The 26,473-nt window shown below is 30.4% G+C and overlaps 1 protein-coding gene and 1 long non-coding RNA gene across 5 annotated transcripts; one reads left to right on the top strand and one right to left on the bottom strand.

The window, feature by feature from the left end:
- The first annotated feature begins 137 nt into the window (after window positions 1–137).
- LOC141452173 (uridine phosphorylase 1) lies at window positions 138–25,469 on the top strand. Of its 4 annotated transcripts, none has more exons than XM_074124086.1 (7): window positions 138–400; window positions 14,778–14,901; window positions 15,442–15,603; window positions 17,289–17,474; window positions 18,160–18,298; window positions 18,545–18,738; window positions 20,838–25,469. In XM_074124086.1, exons 1-7 carry the CDS (start codon window positions 351–353, stop codon window positions 21,018–21,020), a joined length of 1,038 nt encoding a protein of 345 aa, XP_073980187.1. In that variant the 5' UTR covers window positions 138–350; the 3' UTR covers window positions 21,021–25,469. The 4 variants fall into 4 exon arrangements, with proteins under 4 accessions (XP_073980187.1, XP_073980189.1, XP_073980186.1 ...); XM_074124088.1 differs by lacking the exons at window positions 138–400; window positions 20,838–25,469 and adding exons at window positions 3,271–3,419; window positions 18,817–20,409; XM_074124085.1 differs by lacking the exon at window positions 138–400 and adding an exon at window positions 3,273–3,419.
- Window positions 8,330–12,131, bottom strand: LOC141452179 (uncharacterized). Its single transcript, XR_012457263.1, has 3 exons — window positions 11,810–12,131; window positions 11,645–11,738; window positions 8,330–8,483 (listed from the first exon to the last, which is right to left on the bottom strand). It is a non-coding gene; the product is annotated as an uncharacterized lncRNA (long non-coding RNA).
- Window positions 25,470–26,473: the final 1,004 nt, after the last annotated feature.

Here is a 26,473-nt window from a genome sequence, read left to right as displayed (position 1 = left end):
CTGATTGTTCTTTCAATTTTTAAAATATATTGCTTATGAAAAGTCATCATGAGTTTTATTGGCAATAATTGAGAGAAAAATTAAATTTAATGAATAAATTGAAAGCGCATGTCATGTGTTTACATCCCTCTCCAGAACATTTCCACCCTTAGAAATATTGGATTCTCTCAGAATCGGAAGCCTTAGTTCCAACGTTATAAGCTCAAACTTATATGTATTATAATTTATGAGAAACAACTTATTTTAATACCAAACTCTCAATTTTTTGCATTTTTTTTTAAAGAGTTCTCCTTTATTTATAATAAGTAAACTTTAATTTCTACAAATTTTCTTAACGAACTGGCAAGAAAATGAATCGCAAAATGTCTAACGGAGCAGATGAAGAACTGGACGAATTTCTGTAAGTTTTTCATTTTGCTTATGTTTTTAATTCTGCCACTACGTAATGCTTATGCAAATCAAAGATCCGAATAGTTTATCCCAAGAGAGCGATGAAGATAAAAAAAAAAGTCAAAAACAAAAAATCGGAAGAAGGGAAGGGTTAGTTACGCGTGATTGCCTATTTAAATTCTTTATTGCAAGAGGTGGATGTTGTGGTGAATCACAAGAGAAGTAACAGATTTGGATTATTTGATCAAATACACTTCTCCAATGATTGAGCAGTCTATCGATGGCTAATTAAATAGAAATTTTTTGCTTTTAAAAACGATTTGGGAATAGAAATTTTTAAGTAGTTAAGATGCTCTTTGATTTTTGATCTTTAAAAATTATTAAGAAAACTCGGGCCGGCGGTAACTGTTATTTTTGTGAATTTAATCACAGAAATTTTAGATATGACCACGCTTAGTATTTTAAAATTATTGTTAACTATTTCTTTAGCATTTGATGGTTGATCCATCACCGACCAGTGAGCTGTATGAAGTTCCTAGGAAGAGAAAATCTAATGGCCAGCAGCGGATTCGAACCCGGGATCTTCGCATGGGAATCCAATACGCTAACCTCATAACTAATCCCTTCCCTCATAAAACATTATTATTTCTCTTATACGTTCATATGAACTTTTAAAATAAGAGTTTTTACCGTAATTGATCACTAGTAGCAAAAAGAATAATTCGCTGAATTCTCTAACGATAACCGTTAGTAGGCAACACAGAATCCCGACTCCTACTTTGAGATTACTGATTTACTGCCACTACTGGCATTATGGTTGCTACAACCTAAATTTAATGAAAATTCCATTTTTCTGCACAATCCATTTTTTTTTTAATTATTATTATTATTATTACTTTGAAAATACGCACTACGATTTACTCTTAACTTTGTTAATGCGTTCCCACTTGTGGATAATTAACTTTTATTAATATACATATAAAATTTGTTTTATACCGTTCTGATAAGAGGAGAGGTACATTCCCTCTAATTTTTATTATGACGCAATGTGCAGCTTAACAATCTGAATAAGAATTAAAGATGTTTTTATATTCAGAGCAAGTAAAAAATTTATAAGTTAGACCTTGAGAAAGGTCATGTAATTGGGTTCAAACCAGAATCTTGTGTTTAGTTACCCGAAGAGACAAGTACAAGGAAATAGCTGCCCCTAGAATCTAGAACCTCATTCGTTTTAGGGGGAGACAAAGTATTTGCTACTAGGGTTCGAAATAAAGAGACCGTGGGAAGTAGTGCCTGTAACACTTCTTTTTTTTTCTTGAGAAATGTATAGCACTTACTGCATCTTCTGCAGTTCAAAAAGTCTAGAAATTAAAGTAAACGTAATACAAAAAAATAATTCAAACTAAAGTGGATTAAAATTATAACAATAAAAATCTATTTAGTAACAGTTAATTAAATGTGGTTAATATTCTTTAATAAGTATTGGGCCATATGCATTATTTAATTGCTTCTTTCAGTGTCGCACCAATGCAGGTAATATTGGGCATTGTAGCACCGATGATTTCCAGTAAAATCAAAACGTCGCTGAAAAACTAATTATTTTAAATTGTGTACCTATTCTTCTAAAAGTAAACAAGTTTGAAGGACTTGTATTCTACGTATTGTTGAAAATTTAGTAATTTATTATTATTATTATTCAATATTTAAAACAGTCCTTTTGATTGACTGCTGTTGGACCCCTTTATGCAGCTGCGGTTTTTCTTCGCAAATACATGCCCTTTATTCTTTATAAAACAACACTTATATTCCATTTTCAGCATCCCTGAGTTATTTAATTTTTTCTCACAAAGAAAAAGTTCTGTTTTTTTTGTTACGGAGTATTCTGCTCTACCTCCAAACTCATCAATAGTGCTCCTACTGTTTTAATGAGATCGCTCAGATGGCTTTACTGCGACCTCAGGCGGTAAACAACTGAACTAGATTCTATAGAGACCATCTGCTTGAACCGACAGGTAGGGAGGGATTACTACTCCTCTGTGCTAAGCACACCCCTTCATTGGTCTCCATATGTTCTGAGGAATATCACGAAATTAAAGGGAAGAGGGTTATAGATAAAAGTGTATTTTTCTTCAATACTTGGTAACTATCCAGGCTCTCCGGAGAATCCCCAGAAAAGGGGACCCTCTCTCCCAATTAAAGGATATTTTCCTTCAATAATTAGCAACTTCGCAGGCTTTCCGTGGAAGGTAAGTGCGGTTCCAGGCCTGCGTTAGTCAGGAAAGTCTACTTACTTCGAAGAGGAGCCTGGATTCTCGCAGGCCGGTTACTCACCCTAGACCAGTTCAAGGGATTGCTGTCCCAGTTAGGAGCAAATCACCCCATTTCCTTGACTTTGCCCATTTTCGCTTCGTAAGGTGGCAGTATTGCGGTTAGGACAAAATTTAACGCGATGACGAAGTATTGCCAAAAAAAAAAGTAGCTTATTTTTAAACTCGACGGTAATTCCTTTAATTCTCTATTTTCCCCATCCACATGAAGTGAACCAGATTTGACAACATACCGCTTCCTTAATTTACGGATTATAAAACAAAAACATGTCAAAGCGATAACCCTCTTCTTTTTTATCCTATCGGTCCTGAAAAGCTGAGTTGAATAAACCATTTGTTCGACGGTTTAATATGATCTAATACGGCATAATATATCATGCGATATTTTTTAATAGTGTTGATAAGGTAAAAAAAGTACTTGAGTAATTACAGAGATAAAATATAATTTATGAATTTCATATTTAGAACTTTTGGAAGGGTTTTCCGTGTAAAATGTAGTTTGGTGTAATTCTCACTAGATGTCTCTACATGAATGTTGTTCATATAACTGCACTCCAATCGTTGCTAACATTCATCTTTATATTGGAAGTGAATAGTGGTGCAAAATAATAGTTATCGCTGATTATTTATTTTATTTTTTATTGTTGACATGGATAACATCTTCTATGAAAATCATCATGAGGAACATAAAAGAAAGACAAGGTTTTCTACTTTAAAACTATAATTTACCAGAATTTAAGACTAATTTGGTGTTTTTCTTTTTTTTGTTGTAAATAAAATTATTTAAACTAGATTTTTTATTTTATCAGCTAAAAGTTTAAAAATTATAAGATTTTATTCTGCCATTGTTGTCTGATCAGCTTAACAAGACTTAATAAGGAAACGATCTCTGGTTAAATGGTTACTTGTTGATTCACAATTTCTGAGATTTCAAATAGGTTTATTTTCCTTTAATCTCTCTCACTCACTCGCTCTCTCTCTCTCTCTCTCTCTCTATATATATATATATATACATATATATATATATATATATATATATATATATATATATATATATATATATATACAGGGTGAACCAGTAAGTATTGTCAATGTTACCTACTGCATGTAGTACATCTAAAGTGGAGTTCAATGACGTATTGGCCAAGTTCATATTTTCCTCTGTTCTTGAGTGACGTCACTTTAAAGTTTTTTTTCTAAAATCATTACTTTTTTCCAATAAAAATGTTATTACTCAGAAAGTTTTAGTCCGAATTCGATTCTGATGACATGGTTAGAAAGAAAGATAAATTTCCTAAAAATTGACACCATTTTGAAGCATAAATTATTCTCCAAACTGCCTTAATCTTCCACCGGAACCTAGGAAAATAAAAGAAATCGAAATTTTTAAGAAAACTCATTAGGCTCTTATGTGATCATTTTCAGACCTAGGTGCTGGCACTTTTTACAAAAGTTTCCTTGTCTAATGGACTTTCAAACGGTATATCATTTTCTAGGATTCCTTTTATCTTCGTATGAGAAATTGCGTTTGTTTTGCAAGAAAACGTGTTCACGAGCATACAGCAGTGATATTGTATTGTGTTGTTTAATTCATTAAACTCTTGTGGATGGAGCTGTAGTCAATTTTTAAAGTAGATTCTCTTAAAATAAGGTAGTCAATGGTTACTTATTACACATAAAAAAAAAAATAATATAAAAAAAAATCTTAACTGAAATATTTGACGAAATGTTAGAAAATATTTTAAACAAGTGCTATTTTTATAATCGAAGGCTAATTTGCTTAGTTTCAAAATCTAACATTTTGTCAAATATTTCAGTTTAGATTTTTTTTATTTTATTTCATTTTTTATGTGCAATAAGTAACCTTAGACTACCTTATTTTAAGAGAATCTACTTTAAAAATTGACTACAGCTCCATCCCCAAGAGTTTTATGAAGTAAACAACACAATACAATATCACTGCTGTATGCTCGTGAACACGTTTTCTTGCAAAACAAACGCAATTTCTCATACGAAGATAAAAGGAATCCTAGAAAATGATATACCGTTTGAAAGCCCATTAGACAAGGAAACTTTTGTAAAAAGTGCCAGCACCTAGGTCTGAAAATGATCACATAAGAGCCTAATGAGTTTTCTTAAAAATTTCGATTTCTTTTATTTTTCAGCATTCGGAGGAAGATTGAGGCTGTTTGGAGAATAACTTATGCTTCAAAATGGTATCAATTTTTAGAAAATTTATCTGTCTTTCTAACCGTGTCATCAGAATCGAATTCGGACTAAAACTTTCTGAGTAATAACATTTTTATTGGAAAAAAGTAATGATTTTAGAAAAAAAAATTAAAGTGACGTCACTCAAGAACAGGGGAAAATATTAAGTTGGCCAGTACGTCATTGAACTCCACTTTAGATGTACTACATGCTGTAGGCCTATTGACAATACTTACTGGTTCACCCTGTATATATGTATATCGTCTGTAGGTTTGTGTGTGTATATTTTGTGGGTAAATAAGCAAGTTATCTCGAATAGAAATTTAAATATTTCATTTAGGTCTACCAACGAGCATTTGGGATACGAGTACCTAACGTTCATAACCTCCAAATAGATTTTTCAATTTTTTGAGTTTAGAAAAATTAATTTTATATTTTTAAAATCTAGTTCTACCCATAAAATCTTTGAAGTACCATTTTAATGCAGGTACTGTTTTATGTTACATATGAAAAGTGGATTAATAAAAATCGTGTTACCTTTAATGCGGATTTTCTTGAAAACCTGAACTAGTGAATTTCTTTAACTAATCTGTAATAAGGGTCTATCAGATTTGTATAAAACGTTTTTTACGTGAAAATTGAATTTAGTATGGTTCCGCGTCAAGGTAAGTTCCGTTTAGAGCCATTTCTCTTTACTGGACAGTTTTACCATCTATGAATGCAGTGAGAATCAATATGTTTTTTTAGATTAAATAATATGAGGATTTACCAGAAAGCCTACACTGGCCAGAGAGTCTGTTTTGGCACTAAATATCCTTTTACAATTCGGAGTTTGCATTTTAGTTAAAGGAAATCGATAAAAAAATAGCTAATGTTTTCTTCAGTAGTGAAGAAAAGGCATTAATCAATCATTTAGCCGATAATAAATCGAATTAACGTTTGATTAAAGGTAAGGTTGATATTAAATGAGAAATAATAAACTTGATTTCCAAATGTATACATGGATGGAAGTCTATATTATTTCAAGGATTCAACTAACTCTTTAGTTTTGGCTAATTGTGTATTAAGGACTATTATTAGAAAATCATATTAATTAAAATAAAAACAGCTTGTAAGCAATCTTTATTAGTAAACAAAATTTAAACATTAACTAGTTTAAATAAGGTAAGGAATTATCTTATTGTTAAGTGTATTGATTTCCACGCGATGATCTCGATTTCGAATCTAGCTGTTGGTCCTTAGATTTTCTCTTCCTAGGAATTTTTTATAGCTCACTGTCCGGTGATGGACGGTGTTGTCTGTGTTTGAAAGAACACTGTCCGGAAGCCGGCAGTGCACTGAAAAAAAAGCTAAGGGCGCCAATCACGTTGGAAGTTGTCGCGTCTTAAATATTAATAATAATAATAATAAAATACCTGGTTTAATTCTTTTGTGTAAAAAAATGTCTTTTGTGTACAAAAAAGAATTGTCCTTAATTACAACTAGCCAAAACTGAAGAGTTAGCTGAATCCTAAAAATAATGTACACTTCCATGCATGTATGCATTTGGATTTTAGCTCATGTTTTGAATTTATTTTTTTGAAATTTGGATCGTGGTTGTGTAACGTAGTTTACATCTAAGGTTATTAGCTTATTTTAAAATTTCCTTAGTTGGGTTTTAAGTTTCTGCCGTGTAGAGAGTGATTTTAGAAAGTGTCTTCTTTTAATATTCATGCGAATACATTTTGGTTCGAAGTATCCTGTTTTTAATAATTGGATAGATTGCTACTGTCTTTCTTATTGTTATGAAAGGTTTGCGAAACTTTTAATATTTTCATTATAATCTATAATGTTCAGATGCCATGAATTCCATTTCTCTCCTCCTAAATAAAGAGTACAACTTTAATTGCAGCTGGTTCTTCAGGAATCGATGGGAATCAGCCATTCATCTTTACTAAGTTTTTTGGGAACTTGTACTTCTTGTAATTCGCTTATTATACTAATACCTTTCCATGAGAGTTTGTGACCCATCGTGAAACTACTTCCAACATTTCCTACCATCAAGTACCAGTCAAAAGCCAAGGAGTCCATATTACACACATAGTTATACATCCATATGGTTTTAACAATATTATTCCCTCTTAGATCCTTTCTTAACATCTTCTTGAGAATCAGTGAACCTTAATTTAAAGTGCCGAACCGTTCTCTTTGACAGTCTTCCAATCCTTTTCTTGCAGGTCACATTGCTCAAAGAGAAATCATTCAACCTTGCGTTCTCTCCTCTAAAAATCCAGTCGTTCTTCTTCTCCTTGAAATATTTTGTTTTGCAGGGCCAGGGTAAGATACTATCAAAAACCATCAAATCTTTATTTTAATTTCTCTACATCTGTTTTTATTATGTTAAATATATTTCTTTACAATTATTACATTGGTAATAAATAATTATACATTTATTTATTAAAGGCATAACTCAGGTTCCGTTAGCATGATTCCAATTCAAGCCTCTATTCACTTATGGAAAAAGGGGAAACAGTAAGACTTTTCTTGAGTATTAATTGCATAATTTTCTGTCATGCAATCAACCATAAATTGTGAACATCATTTTGTTTAAATAGGGTTGCAACAGTTGTGATATCCTCAGCTAAAGAGAGAATTTTTCAAGAAATTTAATTCGAATATCTAGTCGGATTTCCTTACTTCTTCTGATCCTTTAATAAACAATCTTGCCAACAAAATATATTATTCTGAACGATAGATGAGGTAAAATAATTGATGAACTATTCGTTGTCGATTCCGGTTGACAATGAATGATTTTGGCCAGGGCGAAATGTCTTTCTAATAATTATTATCTTCAAAAAAAGAAAAAACCTATAAATATTAGAGCGAATCGATCACTAAGCCTCAGAAAAGAAGTTAGAAGTCAGCCATATTCAATGATGCTTCACCAGTGTAATCTTTTTATTGGTCTTTAAAAAAACTTAAATCTATAAAAAAAGATCCGTCCATTATGCTCATTACACATATTAGACTTGTGGTGCACACCACCGTATAGAATAGGAAAACTTCATATTTAACTTCAGCAGCGATGATAAAATTGATATCTAAATCTAAAAGATATTTTTAAGAGCCTGATGGGCCTGATTTCAATAATTTATCTAAATTGTATTGGGCTAATGCTGAATATCGAATGACCTATGTTTTTCCCTTTAAATGTTCCAATTGTTCATGAAAATTATTTTTTTGAGCATTAGGCAAAATTATTTCCTGTTATTTAGCCTTGATTTCTTAAAATTATTCTCAGAATAATGCTATAATAAAATTAATTAATATTAATGGCTTGAATTCGTATGCTAGATAAAGTAAACGATAATAAATTTATTCTGAAACAAATGACTAATTGTGTGATGCAAAAAAATAAATAGATTTAAAATAAATGTATACCATTCTCTTATCTGTAAACAAATTTCTGATACTAGAATAAACAAACACCTTGAAGAACTGTAGATAAATTATTGCATTTCGTGACTAATAATGTTAACATTCTTGAAATGAGTAAATAAGATAATTCCACTCTTAAACCTAAAATAACAATAAATTATTAATTACAAATTTGGTTGCAGTTTTGTTGCATAAATAATTAAAAATATCTTCCAAAAAGCAATATACTAGTGTTTTGATCTTGTTAAAACAAATCTGTTTTTCGCCAAACAGTGGAGCTGTAAGATGTTCCTAGAAAAAGAAAACACCAGCTGGATTCGGACCTGGCGACTTCGCTTGGAGCTTAATAATACTTTGTGATCTTGCATAAATAAAGGGTGATACATTGTAAAGTTCCTCGGGAAACATTATCTTCCAGATGTTCAGGGAATAGTACATTGAAATAAAAAGGAAGAAAAAATCAGAGAACATTGTACATAAAGCAGACATCTTTGCTTTGACTGTGCCAACCTTGGCAAAAAAAATTAAACCGGCTTTTCGGTATTCATAAAAAGCCTTTTTCAAGATGTTAATAAAATTTTATAGATACTTCTATGGCATACAATTTATAAATTATTGTCCGTTGACCCCACGGACCAAATATCGATTTAAGGTTAATAAAACAGCAGTAAACCTTCTTCATTTTACTATCAACTTTTGTTATTAATAGGTTGAAAATATTGTAGCTGAATAGCCCTTTTAGAAACTCTTTTGATGTTCGACAATTATTTTGTTTCAGCATACCAAACTTTATAGTCTATACAATACACTACCCGTAAATAATTTTGATACGGTATGAGTATAAAATCTCCCTACAATTTGAAATCTCATTATTGTTCGTTTCCCTTTTTATAAATGGGAATATTTTAGCTTTGCAAAATGCCTGCGGGACTTTTCTTTCTTTAAATGTTAGTAAATGATAAAACAATAATAAAATAGTACTGTAAATGATTAAAACTGCGTGATTGCATATATAAATAAAAAATTTAGATAAAAATCTGCTGTAAATTTTCAAAGTTTCAATTTATACAGTTTCGATGGCTTCGAATTGTTTTAATATATTTATTTCTTAGTGTTGAACAGGATGTACTTCTTTCTATCACAATGAACATTATAAGAAATTGAATCACTGGACTTAGGTATGCGGATATCTTAGTTACTAAGAACAACCTTGCTAGTAGAGTGAGGTCAGTGCATGCATGTTCAAGGTGAAGGGTTTAATAAACCGAGAATAGATTTCTGCGGGGTTTTTTTATGCTTGAACTTCGTTCATAACATGGATTTATGTTTTTTTTAGCCCTGTTGAGAATTTATTATTTATTGTAAGGTAAGAAATAATTGAACAATTATTTCAGCAACTATTTCCAATTCGCACAATGTGAAATAAGTAAACGTTCTCTTTTCGTGACGTATTAAATTCAATCATGTTTTTTCATTAGATTCATTCATCCTGTGACATCATTTGTTCTTATATACAAGTTAAGTAACGTCACAATATTTTTTATTTCAAAGGCGAAATGTGTATTAAATAAGTTTTAATGAATGATAATTAAATCTGGTCAACGATATAAATCTTGTCAAGTATATGATTGCTTGCTTTGGGTCAAAATTTAAGATATACCAACGTGTCCAGATAGTCACATAAAACTGGGCATTGCACATCTTCAGGGCCGGATTTTCCTATAGGCTAACTAGACTTCAGCCTGGGGCCTCAAGATCAAGAGGGGCCTACATTCAAATTGTTAGCAAAATTAAAATTGCATTATTCTAAAATCAGTGAACACTAAATGTATATCAATGTAGTGATGTATTTTATTATCTCTCTTGCAATTTATAAACTTAAAAAAGGGGGGTGAAAGGGCCTCATAAGTGGAATAGCCTAGGGCCTCTTTTCATCTAAATCCGGCCCTGCACTTCTTGTAAAAATAATATATAAAAATTTAGCAACGTACTTGATACACTAAATATATAACTCTTTTAGGGGAGCTTAACATTATATGTAATTGCAATTCTTATAGCAATTACATAATGATAGGCCACTGGCGCACCTAAGAGAGTTTAAGAATTAAACCCACCTCTGGAAATATATGAATTAAAAAGAAAGGTTTTCCTGTTGTATGGAATATAAAATGTAATTGTCTCATTGACTGTTTTTTTTTTTTTTTTTTGCGCATCAACATCTGAGGTTATTAGCGCCCGGAGCTTTTTCCAGTGCACTGCCGGCCTCCGGACAGTGTTCTCTCGTTACAGACAACACTGTCCATCACCGGACAGTGAGCTGTAAGAAGCTCCTAGGAAGAGAAAATCTAAGGGTCAGCTGCTGGATTCGAACCCGGGACCTCCGCGTGGGAGTCCAGTATGCTAACCTCATAGCTAATCCCTTCCCTATCCCTTCATTGACTGTTCATATTATTTTTGAAATTCCAACTCTTAGACAAGTTTAAAAACTCTCATAGATTACAGAGTTACTTGAAATCTGCACGCTAAACACAATTGTCTAATGTACTTTAAATAAATTTAGGTAAAATTAGATTCCATTAGTGTTGGTTAATCAGCGTATACATCCACGGCCACCAAAATGCTGTTCTTACATTCTACAGTGCATATTCATAATGAATTTGTATAGAATTTTTCCATGAGAGTGTGGTGGTAACCCTTATTGTTAATGTGATTCTTTTAATTTTCTCTAAGTAATCTTGGAATGTTTGTATAAATCATTGTGTATATTAAATAAAAAATTTTAATAACCATCTGTGAGCACCTCTTTTAATAAGGAAAGAGGCTTTTGAGCTGTTAAGGGAAACAAAAACAGCTTTTGATTGATTCATAATAAATTTGGAATAAACCCTTCATCGGGCGCAACTAATCTGTGAGATTAATGACCAAATATGTGTTAATTTCATCAAAAATGTATTGAAAACGTACGAAAAATGTCAGTTTATTTCAATTTTTCTTGAATTAACGTGAAAAGAAAAATCACAAAAATCCCTAATTTGGCGGTGCCAAATTTTTTGCCACATTTTTTTTAAATAAGCCATAGTTTATTAGCATTATTATCCAAGAAATTCTATGTTCGTATTGGTGTCCGCTTTGTTCAGAAGAGCGAAAAAATGACCACGAGCCATCTCCGAACGTTTCTGTACACTCTGTATTCCTATTGTCACCAACTACACCTGGCAAACACAATAAAATATGGTTTCCTGGCCTAACTCTAGAAGTAGGTTTACTTAACCGACACTTTGGTTACTTTATCCTGTACATACCCAACTCTAATTCATCCGCATCATGATCTTCTAAAAAAAAAAGATTCTTGTTCAGAGTCTGAATTTCCTACTCTTTCTTCTATTCAATGTTATTCTACAAAAAAAAACACTCATTGCAGAAATAATCAATGAATGGGAAACTGTCTCATAAATGATGGTACTTACTTTGTAAGAGTTTTTGATGGGAAAACCTGAAAAATGTTTCTACCCATCGGGCGCAACAGATTACGCGGACGCTAAGTAAGACCATGTAACACCATCGACAGGACGTTTGGTTAGAAGAAAGTAATAGAGGAAAGCAACTGAGGGCCATAAGTCATTCTAAGAAATACCTGATTTTCTATCAATAAGAAAATGCCCTCTACATCTCACAGATTAAATGCGCCCGATGGAGGGTTTAGAAAAAGTAATTGTTATAGATCAGAGATTCTCCCACTTTGCCCACTTTGAGAATCAATTATTTTCTAGCGCCTCCTAAATTTTTTTTACTTTACTACATCTTAAAAATCACAATCACTATCATTAATTTAATTTAATTATAGCGTACCATATGTTTCTAAGTTCAAACTTACATTTTAAATGCGACTGAGAAAATTTCAAATGAGAGCTATAAAAAGCAACTTTATAAAAAATAATATTTAGAAAAACTTGTATTCAAATTAAAACAAACATTTCAATTTAAATTTTAAAACTAATCTAATGTGAAGGATAAATCTGATGATTTTTAATAAATTTGTTAATATCAGGCTCGAATTTACTCAAAAATGCTGTATGTCACCGCGTTCGGTAACATGCAAAACGATTTCTCTTTTTAGTTAGCAGCGTTGTTAATAAGTAAATAGATGGCAACTTCTCATTTTTCAGCTAATTAATTTTTGTAAAAGTAAGAACTTTTAATTTTGTGAGGTATTTTTATAAAAACTCTTTCTTATGGTATAATCATGAGGGAGTATTCTTTGGTTTCTGAAGTGTGTTTTGTCAAAGTAAACAATGAAAGAGCTCTTCCCTAGGAGCTTATAGTTCACTGTCCGGTGATGGTCAGTATTGTCTGTAACGGAGGCCGGCAGGGAATTGAAAAAAAAGCACCGGGCGCCAATGACCTCAGATATTGACGGAAAGAAACTAGACGGACTATTGTATTATTATTTTCTCCATTTTATACATTATTCCTGGATGAGAATGGTATCTAAGGCGATTTTTTTAAATTTACATTTAGTTATTTATTGGCATTTGTTCTAAATTTACACACATTAACACAAAAAATCAATCAAAAATAAGTGAGAAAAAACAAATGGTTCCAACAAATAAATAGCAAGACTTAATTTTTTTAAAAAAAATAACAGATGAGGTTCTTGGCGCCCTGAGCTTTTTTCCTGATAATGTTCTCTCGTTAAAAACAACACTAGGAGGTATACGTGGCTCTTAGGAAAAGAAAACCTAAGTTGGACGATCTGGAATCTTCGCTAATCACTGAGCTAAAAGTCTTCCGTGAATTTTGGCTATTATTCTAAATTATCCATCGTTAAAAGAAAGAAAAAAAAAATAAAATAAAATGAACTAGGAAATCATCACATAACAAATATTTATACAAATGAAGGCTATTTAATTGTATGTGTTATCCTTACTATTATTATTATTTTTTATATACGTATGTATTTTGATTAGGTTGCGCGGTCTGTTTGAAGGGTTATCGTATTGACAATTTCAAAATTACTTGGTTGATAAACTGTGTTAATCTATTCACGGCAGTTTTTTGCGAGTATTTTTTTTTTAATATTAACATATTTTTAAGCTTTTATTCAGATATGATGCTAAATATTTCTTGTGTTTGAAAAAAGTGAACTTTTTAAAGAGTTGATACTTACGTCTGGTCATACTCTTTTCTAAACCGCCCAAACATTATGTTTCCTAAAACGGAGAGAGAACGAAAGGACCAGAAGTGAGTATCTTGTACTTTCACTGTGACGTCACGTGTCAAATTTGTTAATTCACTCGTATTTTTTTATGTTAAATTTGTTTATCATTTGTTTCCACATCTTCATGAATCATCAAATAACAAAAATGTCACCAAATTAAAAGAAATATGTTGGTGCCTAATTGGGGCTGAAAAGCGAACATGACCGAAGCCTAATGTCCTCTAAACCAGATATTTATTGTGAAGTGTGTTAGGTTATAATATCGTCATCAAATAAATAAAATGCGTTGGAATGGAAAAAAAATGATTATGAAATCAATAAATTTTTGAAATAAACAAATATTTTCTTCAATCATCGAATAACAGTATCAATAATGCACTTAGCAAATCAAGTTCAGTTTTAATTACAGTTTCTGCTAGTATGCTATGTTCACATAAACCATTCATTAACAATTTAATGGTGTAAACTTCTTCATTAATAAATGTAAGTTTAAATCTAAAGCTATAGCAACAATAACTTTTAACAACAATAACAATATTAACAATAATACCTTGCTCTGCAAGGTGCAATATGTGGAAGCCCAAAGGAACCGCGTGCCGACCCAGCTCGAGTGGATAAAAGAAGAGAGAAACTTAAAACGATTAGGGGCGCTAATGACCACAGCAGTCGATGCGCCAAAAAAAAAAAAAAACTTTTAATGTTATAAGACATTTTTGGTATCCTTGTTTTATAATCTCAGATAAAGAAAAACGTATTGTTCTAGGCTAATAAACAATTCGAATATTTTAACTGAAAAATAAACTTTATCACAGCTATGACAACAATGGTGGAGAATATTTTTCTGAAATAAATCTTGAAGTTCTCTTTCGGAACTGATCAGCTAAGTAGGTACCACGTCGAGAATACTAACCAATGGGTATTCCTCCAATCCTGCTTGTCAAGTCTAAACAGATTCCTCCGTACACTTTTTCACTTAAATATACAGAAACTTTACAGTTAATCAAATATTCTCTGAAATCTTGCCTAACTTTTAACGGAATAGTCATTACGTCTAATGTTTAAAAAATTTTATTGTAACGATTTCTGAAAAACTTTAATATTGAACTTAAATGTTGTGTAATTATTTCCCTCATTTGTGCCAAAAATTAGCTATCATTTACTTAACAAGAATACTAACATTCTTAACTTTTTAATTATCAGAAATCTAATAATTTCAGATATGAAGATGGTTCGGTGAAATTGTGCAATCCACACATTGAACTAATGGATCAGGATATTTTATACCATCTAGCGTTGGGTAGTGGATCCCACGATCTGGTTGAGATGTTTGGAGATGTTAAGGTAATGTAATTATTTAATGTTAGATGTAATCGTTAGATTTAGAATTTAAAAATATTTTTACCTCCTGCAAAGAGAACTTGCAAGTGGCGGTATTCTACCTCTTAACTCCAAAACAAAAATCATTATTTTAAGTAATATAATTTTTTAATTCGATATTGAATATGTAAAAAGAAAATTAAGAACTCTGCCTTTCGTGAAAAAATAATTAATATTTTATTTGTGTCTGAGCTTTTTCAGTGAAATGAAATAAAAAAAAAAAAAATTCCAACTCAATTGGAGGATGAAGAACATTTTGTTTAGTTATCCTGGTTTCTGCATTATGAATAATTTTGTTAAAATAAGCTTTTTATTTTTTATATTTTATATATTTTTAAAGTGATGTAAATAGAAGGAACAGAGTTTTTCGCTTGCTTTAATTTACATAATTGAGAACATTTAATTTTTTATCACTTAAATAACGTACATTTTATTTTTGTTTTGAACTTATTTTTATTTATTTATTTTTTTTAAAGAAATCTAAAATTTTGAATTTTATTTCAGTTTGTATGTATGGGAGGAACGCCGAAAAGAATGCAAGAATTTGCCCATTACATCATGGGCGAGATTGGTCATAAACTGCCAGCTGGGACAATGCTACAGGATATTAGCCAGTATTCATACAGGTACTCAATGTATAAAGTGGGACCAGTTCTCTCCATCAGTGTGAGTCCCGCTATTCTTTTATTAATTAATCGATTTATTTCATTGTACAGTTTTTTATCGATAGAACTATTTTTGTTTCTATAGGAGTGATTTTCAGGGGCCAGTAAGTTCCTTGGTATTAGGATCTTCACAGATAGCCAGACTGCAATTAAAGCTCTGGCCTCTCCTAGTAAGAACCAAATCTCGGTCAATTCTTGCCATGTTGCTCTCAATTTGTTAGGAGCTTTGAATACTGTTTCGGTTGCTTGGTCCCCTGGTCATTCCGGGATTCTGGGTAAAGAACTTGCTGATGAAACAGCAAAGGAAGGAGCTACGTTGATAACAATGACTCCTCAGTGCATTATCCCTATATCTCATCGACGTTGTAGAACAGAGTTGGAGCAGTGGATTTTGAAAGAACATTGGAAACGGTGGAGATCCCGAACTGACTGCCGCCAAGCTAAGGAAATCCTTGGCCTGACAAAAACAGATATAGTTGGTTTTAGCAGGTCCCGAATCCCCCAGTTGGTTCAGGTGTTGAGTGGACATGCGAATTTAGCGTATCATTTTTTCAAATGCGGCCTTATCCAGTCGCTAAATTGTGCTGGCTGTGGTGAGTCCGATGAAACTGTATTCTAAAACTAGATTCCTCCTCTTCGGGAGGTTAAATGTTTCCCTACCGAGATTGTAGCATCTGGTAATCTTAACGAACTTTCTAGATTTATTCAGTGCACTGGGCGATTGAGTCGTCATGCTCCTTAGTATCCTGTTACTACTTTATTAGTTTATTATATTAGCATCTGGCAACCTTTAGCCGGATTTGTTGCTCTAAAGCCCCGGTATCTCTTATAAGATAAGGGGTGGGCGGGGAACAATGGGCATTTGGATTGCCTGCGTTCCTTCCCCTTTCTGGTGGAACCGCCCGTCTAAAGCAATCTTAATCTTAATCTAAGTTCCTTGGTTGCCCTAAAAGAATATTATTGGCCCTATTCTTTTTACGATATAATTAAGCAATATTTCTATCAACCCTGTAAATTTTCTTTTGCTGGCATGAACACTATCTCTAACCCACGAAGATCCTAACATCACTAGACGAACGCTAAGGATCCAGCTTAGTTTTTTTTTTTTTTTTTGACAAATGGTTTAGGAATTGTAGATTTTAAATTAATATAGAAAAATTTTGTCACCAAATCTACAAAATAGTACTTAAATACAATTTTCCTAAATAACTTCTGCTTCCAATGAGACAGTAATCAATAAGATTACTGAAAGTTTCTGTATAAAGTACTGCAACTTAAAAGTATAACAAAGGAAATTTCTTGTTTAATGACTAAAGACAAAGAATGATCTGTTTCAAGAACAAGAATTTATACTAAAGATGAATTAATGTATTTATAATTCAGCTTAAAGTTCGCCGGGTAAAATAAGTCAGTAACTTCTTTACTTTTTAATATATTTGTACTTCAAAAGAATTCAGTCAGCCTCAGAAAACAAAACCAATGGTTGTGTATTTCGTTTTTTAATCAATTTGTGCGCAAATTATTATTTTTTATAAAATTTAATATCACTCAACGCAAATCTATGAGGTCAAAAGAATAAACAATTGCCTCATTAAAAAATATATTATTACTTCTTTTTTTTTTTTTTAAATTGGATTTATATTATTTTTAAATAAAGATAAACTCATTGTGAATATTTGTTTACAGCATGGCATGGGTATTCCATCTGTTGGTATATTATTACATGAAGTTATTAAACTTATGTATCATGCCAAGGTAAAAGATCCAGTATTCTTTAGAATAGGAACATCTGGAGGCATTGGTTTAGAAGGAGGAACTGTCGTTATCTCAGAACAAGCTGTTGACGGTCTTATGCGCCCTTGTTATGAACTGGTAAGTACGTATATTTAAACAGTGAAAAAAAAAAATATATATATATATAAGAAAATAAATTTAAAAAAAGTTAAAGTACAGACCCAAACATATGCTAAGCCTTAATTATTAAAAAGTTCATTTCTAAAAGAAATTTTTAAAGAAAAAGCAGTTTCAAAATAACATAAGTTGTTGGCATGGCTTAGCTGGGACAAAAGCTCAATTTTTCTTTTAACAAGGCCAAACATTCAGTTAACTCATTAGATAATGAATTAATATTTCTCTACGAATTAAATTCAGTGAGATTTATTTTGGTATATGTAAACATAACAAAATGAATATTGACACTGAAGTATTTTAGATCCATTTTCTTTTTCACGATAGTTATGGAAAAAGAATCTTCTAAAGGTATTTTTTTATTTTATTTTTTTAAATTGACCAAAATAAATTTGTAATTTTTCTATAAATAATATTTTTAATTGCTTTAATGTTATTTTATTATTATTTTTTAATACTAATTTCAAAGTTTTGTTTTAGTGGTTTCATGTATTTCTCATTTTTGTATGTATTTACCAGTGCAATTTCAACAGACAATTTTCTTTTCTAACTTTCAAGACCTGTAAATAAAATTGGAAAACATACAATGAAAAAGGAAAGGTCATGGCATAAATCAAATTCAGAACCTAATTGAAATTATTTTCCGTAGCCAGTCCTTGGAAAACTGATTCAACGACCTGCCATATTGGACAAGAAGCTAGTAAGAGAACTTAAGGCATTACACTCACCTGAGGATCCTTACGATACAATTACTGGAAAAACATTGTGCACAACTGACTTTTACGAAGGTGAGTTTGTTAATAAAAAATTTTAATAATATCTATTTAGTCAATATTTATGAAAGATAATCTCAACACAACAAATTTAAAGAAAAAAGTATTGTGCGAAACATTAACAAGGTGATCTTAAAACTCTCAATTTGTTCTTTTTTATCGCCACTCCTGAATAGTTGCTCGATTGAAACTCATAATATAAATTTTAAAGTTACTGTCGGCATATTAAAAAGTTTTTTTTTTTTTTTTTTGTTTGAACAGGCCAGGGGCGTTTAGATGGAGCCTTTTGTGATTTTAGTGAAGCAGACAAAATGGCATATCTTGAAAAAGTACATAAATCTGGAGTTGTCAATATGGAAATGGAATCTTTAGCTTTTGCAGCTTTAACACATCATGCTGGCATAAAGAGTGCAGTTATTTGTGTTACAATTGTAGACAGACTTAAGGGTGATCAGGTAAGGAAAAACAGTAGTTGTTTTACTTTAATTGGCAATAAAATAAAATAAGTTAAAGGAAATGCATAATATTTGTAGTCAAATAATAAAACTACAACCGGAACAAGTTAACCCAACGCAAATATATTTTATACATATATAATCCAAAATACAAGATAAGTTGGAAATTTGGCTCTTAAATGATATTGAGGCACTTAATTTAGGGAAGTAAGTTTCTTGTAAATCTATAAGGTTTTGTTTTAGTGGCCATTATGAATATTTTTTAAACATTGTGAAAAATTCCAGAGATTTTGTTACAAACTTTTCATATGCAAGTTTAAGCAAAAGCAAAAATTAACGTAAGTACTTACAACAGAACTATAGTGCTTGATAACAAGATGAGATAATTAAATACGTTGAAAAGGCCATTTCCTACAGCCAGTGGAGTGCCCGGTTCTAAGTCTAAAAAGATCATTGATGTTGGCTGGAAAAACCTGGCTCGGTAAGAATGAGAATGGGCTTAGGCTAAGAAAGAAATAAATACTCTCAAAATGCTTGACAAATGAAGACACTTCAGTTGTTCAAGAGACGTCCAGTTATCTAATTATGAATGAATGAATGAATAAAGACGTTTATTGATTTTACATATTTTACATACAGACATATACAAAAAACATCACTAGACAATGATCTTTCGACCGTCTGCCAAGCTGTTATCAAACCAGAAATTATAAAAAACAAAGAAAAATGGGACAAAATAACAAATTATAAGAAATAAATACTATAAACAAAAAGACATACTCGTTACACTAATAATAATATACCCCTTCTAACTAAAAATTAAATTCTTTAACTAAAAAATTTCTGTAGGAGGGCGCCGCTGCAACAAACTTAACCAAACCCATGCAGTCTCCGCCATTTAAATAAAATAAACATTGTTCATTGTTTAATTGGCTCCTGTTAAAACAGGTTAATCTAAATTCAGTTAAAATTGGGCACACTGCTAGAAAATGAAACGAGTCTTCAATAGCATTTAGATTGCACAAGGTACAAACAAAATTACTGTCTTTAAACCAGGGCTTATAATTTAATGGCAATGACTCAGTTCTGATTTTAATGCAAAATTTGATATGTTCAAATTTTTTAACTTTAAATAACTATTGTTTAGATTATAAGTGAGTTGGGAGTACAATGTATGGTAGATAGCGGATTGAGCTTTAATTAAAAATTGCTGTTTAAATTCATATTCAATTTGGTTAAGGATAAAATTTAAATTTTCTCGGACATTACTACTTGTTAAATTTTCTAAATTGATTGACCAGTTGTGTTTATTTGATATATGTATCTATTCTTTAAACCAACAAATTTTCCTGCTAATTATTTCTTTTGTCATCATCAATGGTAGTCTGTCAGGTGGTAGTTCGAGCACTCTAATGATATAATTAATGTGCAGCTTCAATGTCAACAAATACAATGGGGATAATCCCGTCTCTAAATACAAGGCATAATTCGGCACATTTCTTGAAAGTCCAAACAATCTTTTTAGAAAATACCTTTGAAGCTTTTCTACTTCATCAAAGGCTTGGAACCCCCAAATCTGACAGGCATAACACATTACTGATCTAGTGGTGGCATTAAAAATTTCATATTTATTATCTAAACTAATCAGTTATCTAATTATTATTATTTTTTTTTTAAAAAAAAAAAAGCTTTAGGAAACGTCCAAATGACAATTTAAGTTTACAAAACTGTTGTAAAAAGCAATTTAGTCTGCAGAGCGTGCTTATTTTCTTTAATTCTGACTGGTTTTGTATTATCATCCATCTTCAAATGATTGGACCACCACTCTGAAACGCTCCCTCCTTTAGCTTATAAAACTCTACTTTTAGTCACCAAGGTTGTTAGTTTCATTTTTTTCTTCCTAATACCCATCTATCATTTATCCAAATAAGATTTAATTATTTTAATTATTTCTCATATGTACCGAGTCGGTCTTCAGAAAATAATAATGCAGTTATATTTGTACTAAAGAGAATCTTCATATCATAGAATATTCAGTATTGTTTCTCAGAAATTTTATTAATGTTATTGGAGCTTACATTAACTTTCATCTTTGACAGATTCATGTACCAAAAGAGGTACTAGATGAATGGCAAGTTCGACCACAGACGCTTGTTTCACGTTACATCAAAAAATACTTACAGACAAAAGGAAGATTTATGGACTCTTTTTGTGGATCACCTTGTGTAAAAAGTCCTCGACGTTTTAAACTTGTACAACAAGAATCTGAAAATTACGATTAAGTCATTCATGTTTTTGTTAATTACCATTCTTCCTAATTTATTTATTTTCTAAAAATTGTGCATTGGCAAAATGCAAGTAATTTTTTTTTTTTGAATTTTTAAAAGATATTTATTAACAAACAATATTTTCATGAATAACCCGAAGATATGTAAGGATAACTTCAAGTACAGACAGTAAAAGCAAAACAAAAAAATTGTACCTACACAAAAAGAATAGCTTACATTCACTGACAGCACTATATTCATGAGAGTATGTAGATTTAAACGAAGAAAAAAAAGCTGACGGTACTATGTTTTTTGTATATTTTTTTGGGGGGTTAGATGTAGTAAATTCAAGCAAATGTTCTTCCTAGTCGAATTATTTGTGACATTTTTTATTTTTATTTTAAAAATGTTTTGTATATAGATAATTCTCGCCCTTAGTAATGGTATAATTTAATTACCTATGATTTTAAAATGATTTATTTGGTTCGATAACAAATAAAATGTGTAAATGCCCTCGTTCTGATATATTTTTTATATTTTTCAAGCCATGTAAATGTGCGTGTTGAATATGTGTTAATTGTTAAGTCTAATTACTTGAATAATATATAAAATTTATCAGAACATTGGTATTTACCCATTTTATTTTTTTGCGGACCAAATAATTTTATTATCTTAAATAATTATTAATGATGGCTTATAAACATCAAAACTGGTTATTTTAATTTAATTGTTCTTAAATAATGAAAGTTAATAGAGGCACTGTACAACTGTCCAAATATCTACATTTTTAGAAAGTACTAAAGCAAATGAATAATTACCATTTTTTGGAAAAAAAGTTAATGTTGAAAAGCTAAAAACAAATATATTTTAATATTTTTTCACAATATTCTGTAAGGGAACTGTGATGAAAAAAAGTACTATTGTCTCATTAAATCTTCAATCAGTTTTTAATAAATCATTGTTGAGTTAAACTTTAAATTTTAGCTACTTTTCTTTATTTTTCTTTTATTACTATTATTGATGTTACATAGCATTGTTTTAATGGTAGTTATTATAATAAATTAATATCCTTATAGATTGAATTATATTTTTTAGTTTCATCACATTTCTTTCTAGCTACCTTGACAATTTATTATATTAGAATCGTGACCAATAATTTTTTCTTTTGCCTTTTAATTATATAAACATATTGCACTGCCTGTTTAATGATATTGTTTTTAAATAAGTGTAATTTGTACTTTTTATAACTTTTGAAAGCATTCCGAAATACTGACTAGAAAGTGTCAACATTCCAAGATGAAACATAGAAATTTTGAAAAATATGAAACTTTCACTCAAAAATTTAATTTAATTCCTGTACCAATGCTGAATTAAGTTCATATGGACCTGCAACGTATGTAGTTAGAAGGGCCTAAATCGACAAAATAGATTATAATTTTAATGTATACCGTCATATTAAATGAGTATCAGTTTTTGAGATTTAAATTCTCTACAGTTTACTTTCTCTTTGCGATGAGGTATTACGATCTTGGATATTTTTTATTTTGTTTTTCACTTTTGGTAATTCGTTTTGAGGTTTCTTGAGTCCAAAATAATGTTTTTCATAACTTAGTTTATGATAGCGCAGCTTAACTCTTGGAACGTGCAGACGACAAGGCGACGCCCTAATAATCTTCTGCCCTAAAAATTGCCAATCCTAAAATGATCACTTTACTCAAAGAATTTTTTAGTTTTGTTCAGATTTTCCCGAAAAAGGCTCCTAATTTTTTTAAACTGCATATCTTTTCTGTATTCATATTAATCTATAACTTTTATTTGAAATATTTTACCAGGAAAAATACCTTTAGTTATTATTGTATGTAAAAAAAGAAACTCACATTTGTTTAATGAAAATGGCGTAAAGTAGATTTAAGTGTTGACACCATATTTTGTGAAACGGCATGTCATTTTAAGGACTCCCAACTGGTGCTATCTTTGTAAATGAACAGGGCGCTTGTAAAAACTTTACATGTTACAAATTCTCACATTTATAAAAAAAAATTCATTTTTATAAAATGCAATTAAGAAACCTTTAGCAAGCTATTAGTTGCCCATGTAGCTTAATTCGGCATTTTGGTTTGAGATCTACAATAAAATTAAATTACATTAAAATAATTTTGTTTATTTTTATTTTAGATAGCTCGGGAGTTAAATGGTTCAAAAGAAATTGTTTTAATGTAAACTATATATGTCTTATATTATTAAAAAATGTTAACCTTACTACTTACCAATTCTATTATTTATACTGGAAATAAATTCATTTCCTTGTTTAAAGGAATGGATTTCAATTTTCACATTGGATACATTTGCATTAAGTATTAATGCCTTTTTTATATATCAAATAGATATAGAGTGCCATATTATAGGTAATGTTATATAAAATGCCTTAACGTACTCCACATTATTAAAATTAGTAAAAGAAAAGAAATTTTAATTCTTAAATTATTGTAGAAGTTGAAATATAGCTGCCTTGATTGTAATTTGTATGTGCTTAAATTAAATTAATTCATGCTAAACAATAAGGCTTTAAAATTTTATAAGTACGTATTTTTAATCATTCAGTGTAATGTTCATAATATTCAAATAAAATCTTATTTAATATTTCTTAATCCAGGGAAATCTTAAAAAATAAAAAAAATGGTACCAGTACAAGTTAAGAGGTGCTAGGCCTAGTTTTGGATATTTTTACAAATAGTCATTACAGATCCTGCGTTGTCCTGTTTTTGTTCGATTTGCAAACATCTTTTATGTTGTCATGAAAGAGGGGAAGCAGTTGAAATAATTACCACAAAGATACTCATGCTAATTTATTCACAGAACTCTCTTCTCTAAGCCGTATGCATGTATCTTTGTACCTGATTTTGATTAGTTTCTAATCAGTTGCCGTGAATACGCCAGTAGCTAACATAACTATAAATTTCGCACATTAACACATTCATGTAATGTAATTCTAGTGCAAAGGTAGTCGAATGCAAGATTTAAGATACATCATACCCTTGAAGTACATACCTGCCGAGCCAACTCGGTGCCCGGTTAAAATGTTACCTTCTTAAAATGTCATCTTATTATTATTGAGACAAGGGGCGAATCCTGTTCCTCAAAGCACCGCAACCAAGAGGTTGAAACTTAAACTAGTACCTTATAAAAACGTTTTATTTTAAAGTGTACTTTTTCTCTGTATTCACTTTATATCACAATTTGTCTATTTGCTAGGTTAAATAAACTTTTTAAATATTTTATCCTTAAATTTACTACCCCTTATCTTTCTTTAGAAAAGCGAAAGATTAATAAAAATAAAAAATTATGATAATTATTAGTCTGTTTTTTGTTTGGGCACAATAGAATAATTTTTTTAGTTAAATTCTTTCAATGAAACATGTAATTAGGTCTGACGTTCTTTATCAGTGCCTAATTGTGAAGAAAAAATCCAATTGAGATGACTTGTTTAAAACTTTATGGTGCTTTTTCTATTAAATAGTAAAAAAAAAGAAAAAAGTAAACTAATCTTTAGTTTGCAAATAAAATGAAGACCTATGTAATTGACAGTCTAAACTTAGATTATCAACGAAAAATTTGCTCAGAAATTTAGCAAAATTGTATTTATTTCTATCTTTTAAAAGATAATAAGTGTTGAAAAAAAAAATAATAATATTTTGTCAAAATCTTACAATAATAGAAAAGCCCTATTGTTTTGGAAACTATCAATTATTTTAGGAATAAGTTTCTCTCTATAAACGTGATGTTTGTTTAACTTTTTTGATAAATTGTTAAATTGAATAAGTGGAATATTGCTGCTTCCATTTTATTCATTTCTTAAATTAATTTGTTTTTGCGATCGAACTTTTAAATATCTTTTACTTAAAAATCAGCTATTGTTGTTACATTGTTATTCAAAATTCTTTGAGCTAATTAATCTAATTATTCTTTATGGAGCCTAAAAATAATGTAAATCAGGAATTTTAAATTATTATTAAGTACTGATTTACTTCGCCTGAGTCATAACAACGACATATCTTTTGCATTTAAATTTTAGTAACTGTTTACAGAATTTTTAAATTCTGTGCTAATATTAAGAAAAATAATAGTTACAACCATGCCAGCGATTTCTTTAAAAATATTGTTATAAAATTATAAATGTATTATAAAATAAAATACCAAATTTAATCCCAATAATCGTTAATGGACCTAATACATTCATTGTCATACAGTTTGTTAAATTGTAATCCAATCTCTTATAAGGTTGCCGAACAATATTTAATCAAAAACATAAACTTTTATTAACGTGGTGCATTTGTTATTCTAACTTTTACCATACTAACCACTTTATTGTGCTGTTTATAGTTGTTAAAAGGCAAGTATTGTTGAATGTTTTTAAAATGTACAGTTATTCGTGTGTTAAAAAATTAGTAAAAGAAAAAATTAAAACTTTTGTTTTGTTTTACCCTTTATGTTAGATGTGAAAGAGCCAGTTTGAAGAACTGACGCGTCAAAATAACGCCTTTAAACAATTTTGTAGTGATCATTTTTATCAGACTTAAACGTAACATGAGAGTAACCTGAACTTCTAAAATTATGCTGAAATTAAAACAAGCTATCAAACTCTCAGACAGCTCTATTTTCCAATTAACTAACAGACACCTAGGAAATCTTAATGCTCCAGACATACACATCTACACTAAGACCTGCACCGAATAAGCTGAAGATTTCTAAAATCAAGTGCTTAGTGTTGTCCTCATAGCACCGTGGTTCATACGGTTTGAACAAATCCTTAAGGAGTTGAAAGTATCCACAGTAAAAGACTTAGACGTGTCAATACTTATATATCTAGAGAACCGACATAGTACAAGTGGTTTGACAACACCACCGTCTAGAGATGAAAGTAGAAGTGTGGCGGATAAAACCTAAAATACCTCAAGACCGACTTTCTAACTTAAGAAATATCCAGTGATAATTTTAAAACGAACACACAGTTGGCATTATATTGTATTTTGTATTATAATATTGCATTTTACCTTAAAAAAGCTACTCCTGATTAAACGTGTAAAGATTTTCAATTATTGGGCGAAAAATATAAAATTAGGACCTTTGAGGATGTGATAAAAATAAGGAAAATCAGATGAATTTCAAATATACTTTACTATTAAAATAAGAAAACAATATTTTATTTAAAAGCTTTATGGATACTTGAAAATAGACAAACTGTTGTACAAACTTTGAACTTAGAGACAAGTAGGCTTTATTACGTTATTGCGTCTTCAATATCTGCTGAGCACATAAACAGTCTCGCAGAAGACACTCCTACTCCTGCCTTTAATGGTGACAATGTAAATAAATTACAATTCTATTATAATTACTTCGCAAAAATTAAATAAAAAATTTGACTAAAGTTGGCAATAATCCTTTTTTTCCCCTTTGGATTTTACCATCTT

Source organism: Rhodnius prolixus, unplaced genomic scaffold, assembly GCF_049639745.1.
Source record: "Rhodnius prolixus isolate KJV_2025 unplaced genomic scaffold, Rpr scaffold_3, whole genome shotgun sequence".
NCBI lineage: Eukaryota > Metazoa > Arthropoda > Insecta > Hemiptera > Reduviidae > Rhodnius > Rhodnius prolixus.
Note: the sequence above shows the minus strand (reverse complement) of the source record. Positions and strands in the feature narration are given on the sequence as shown.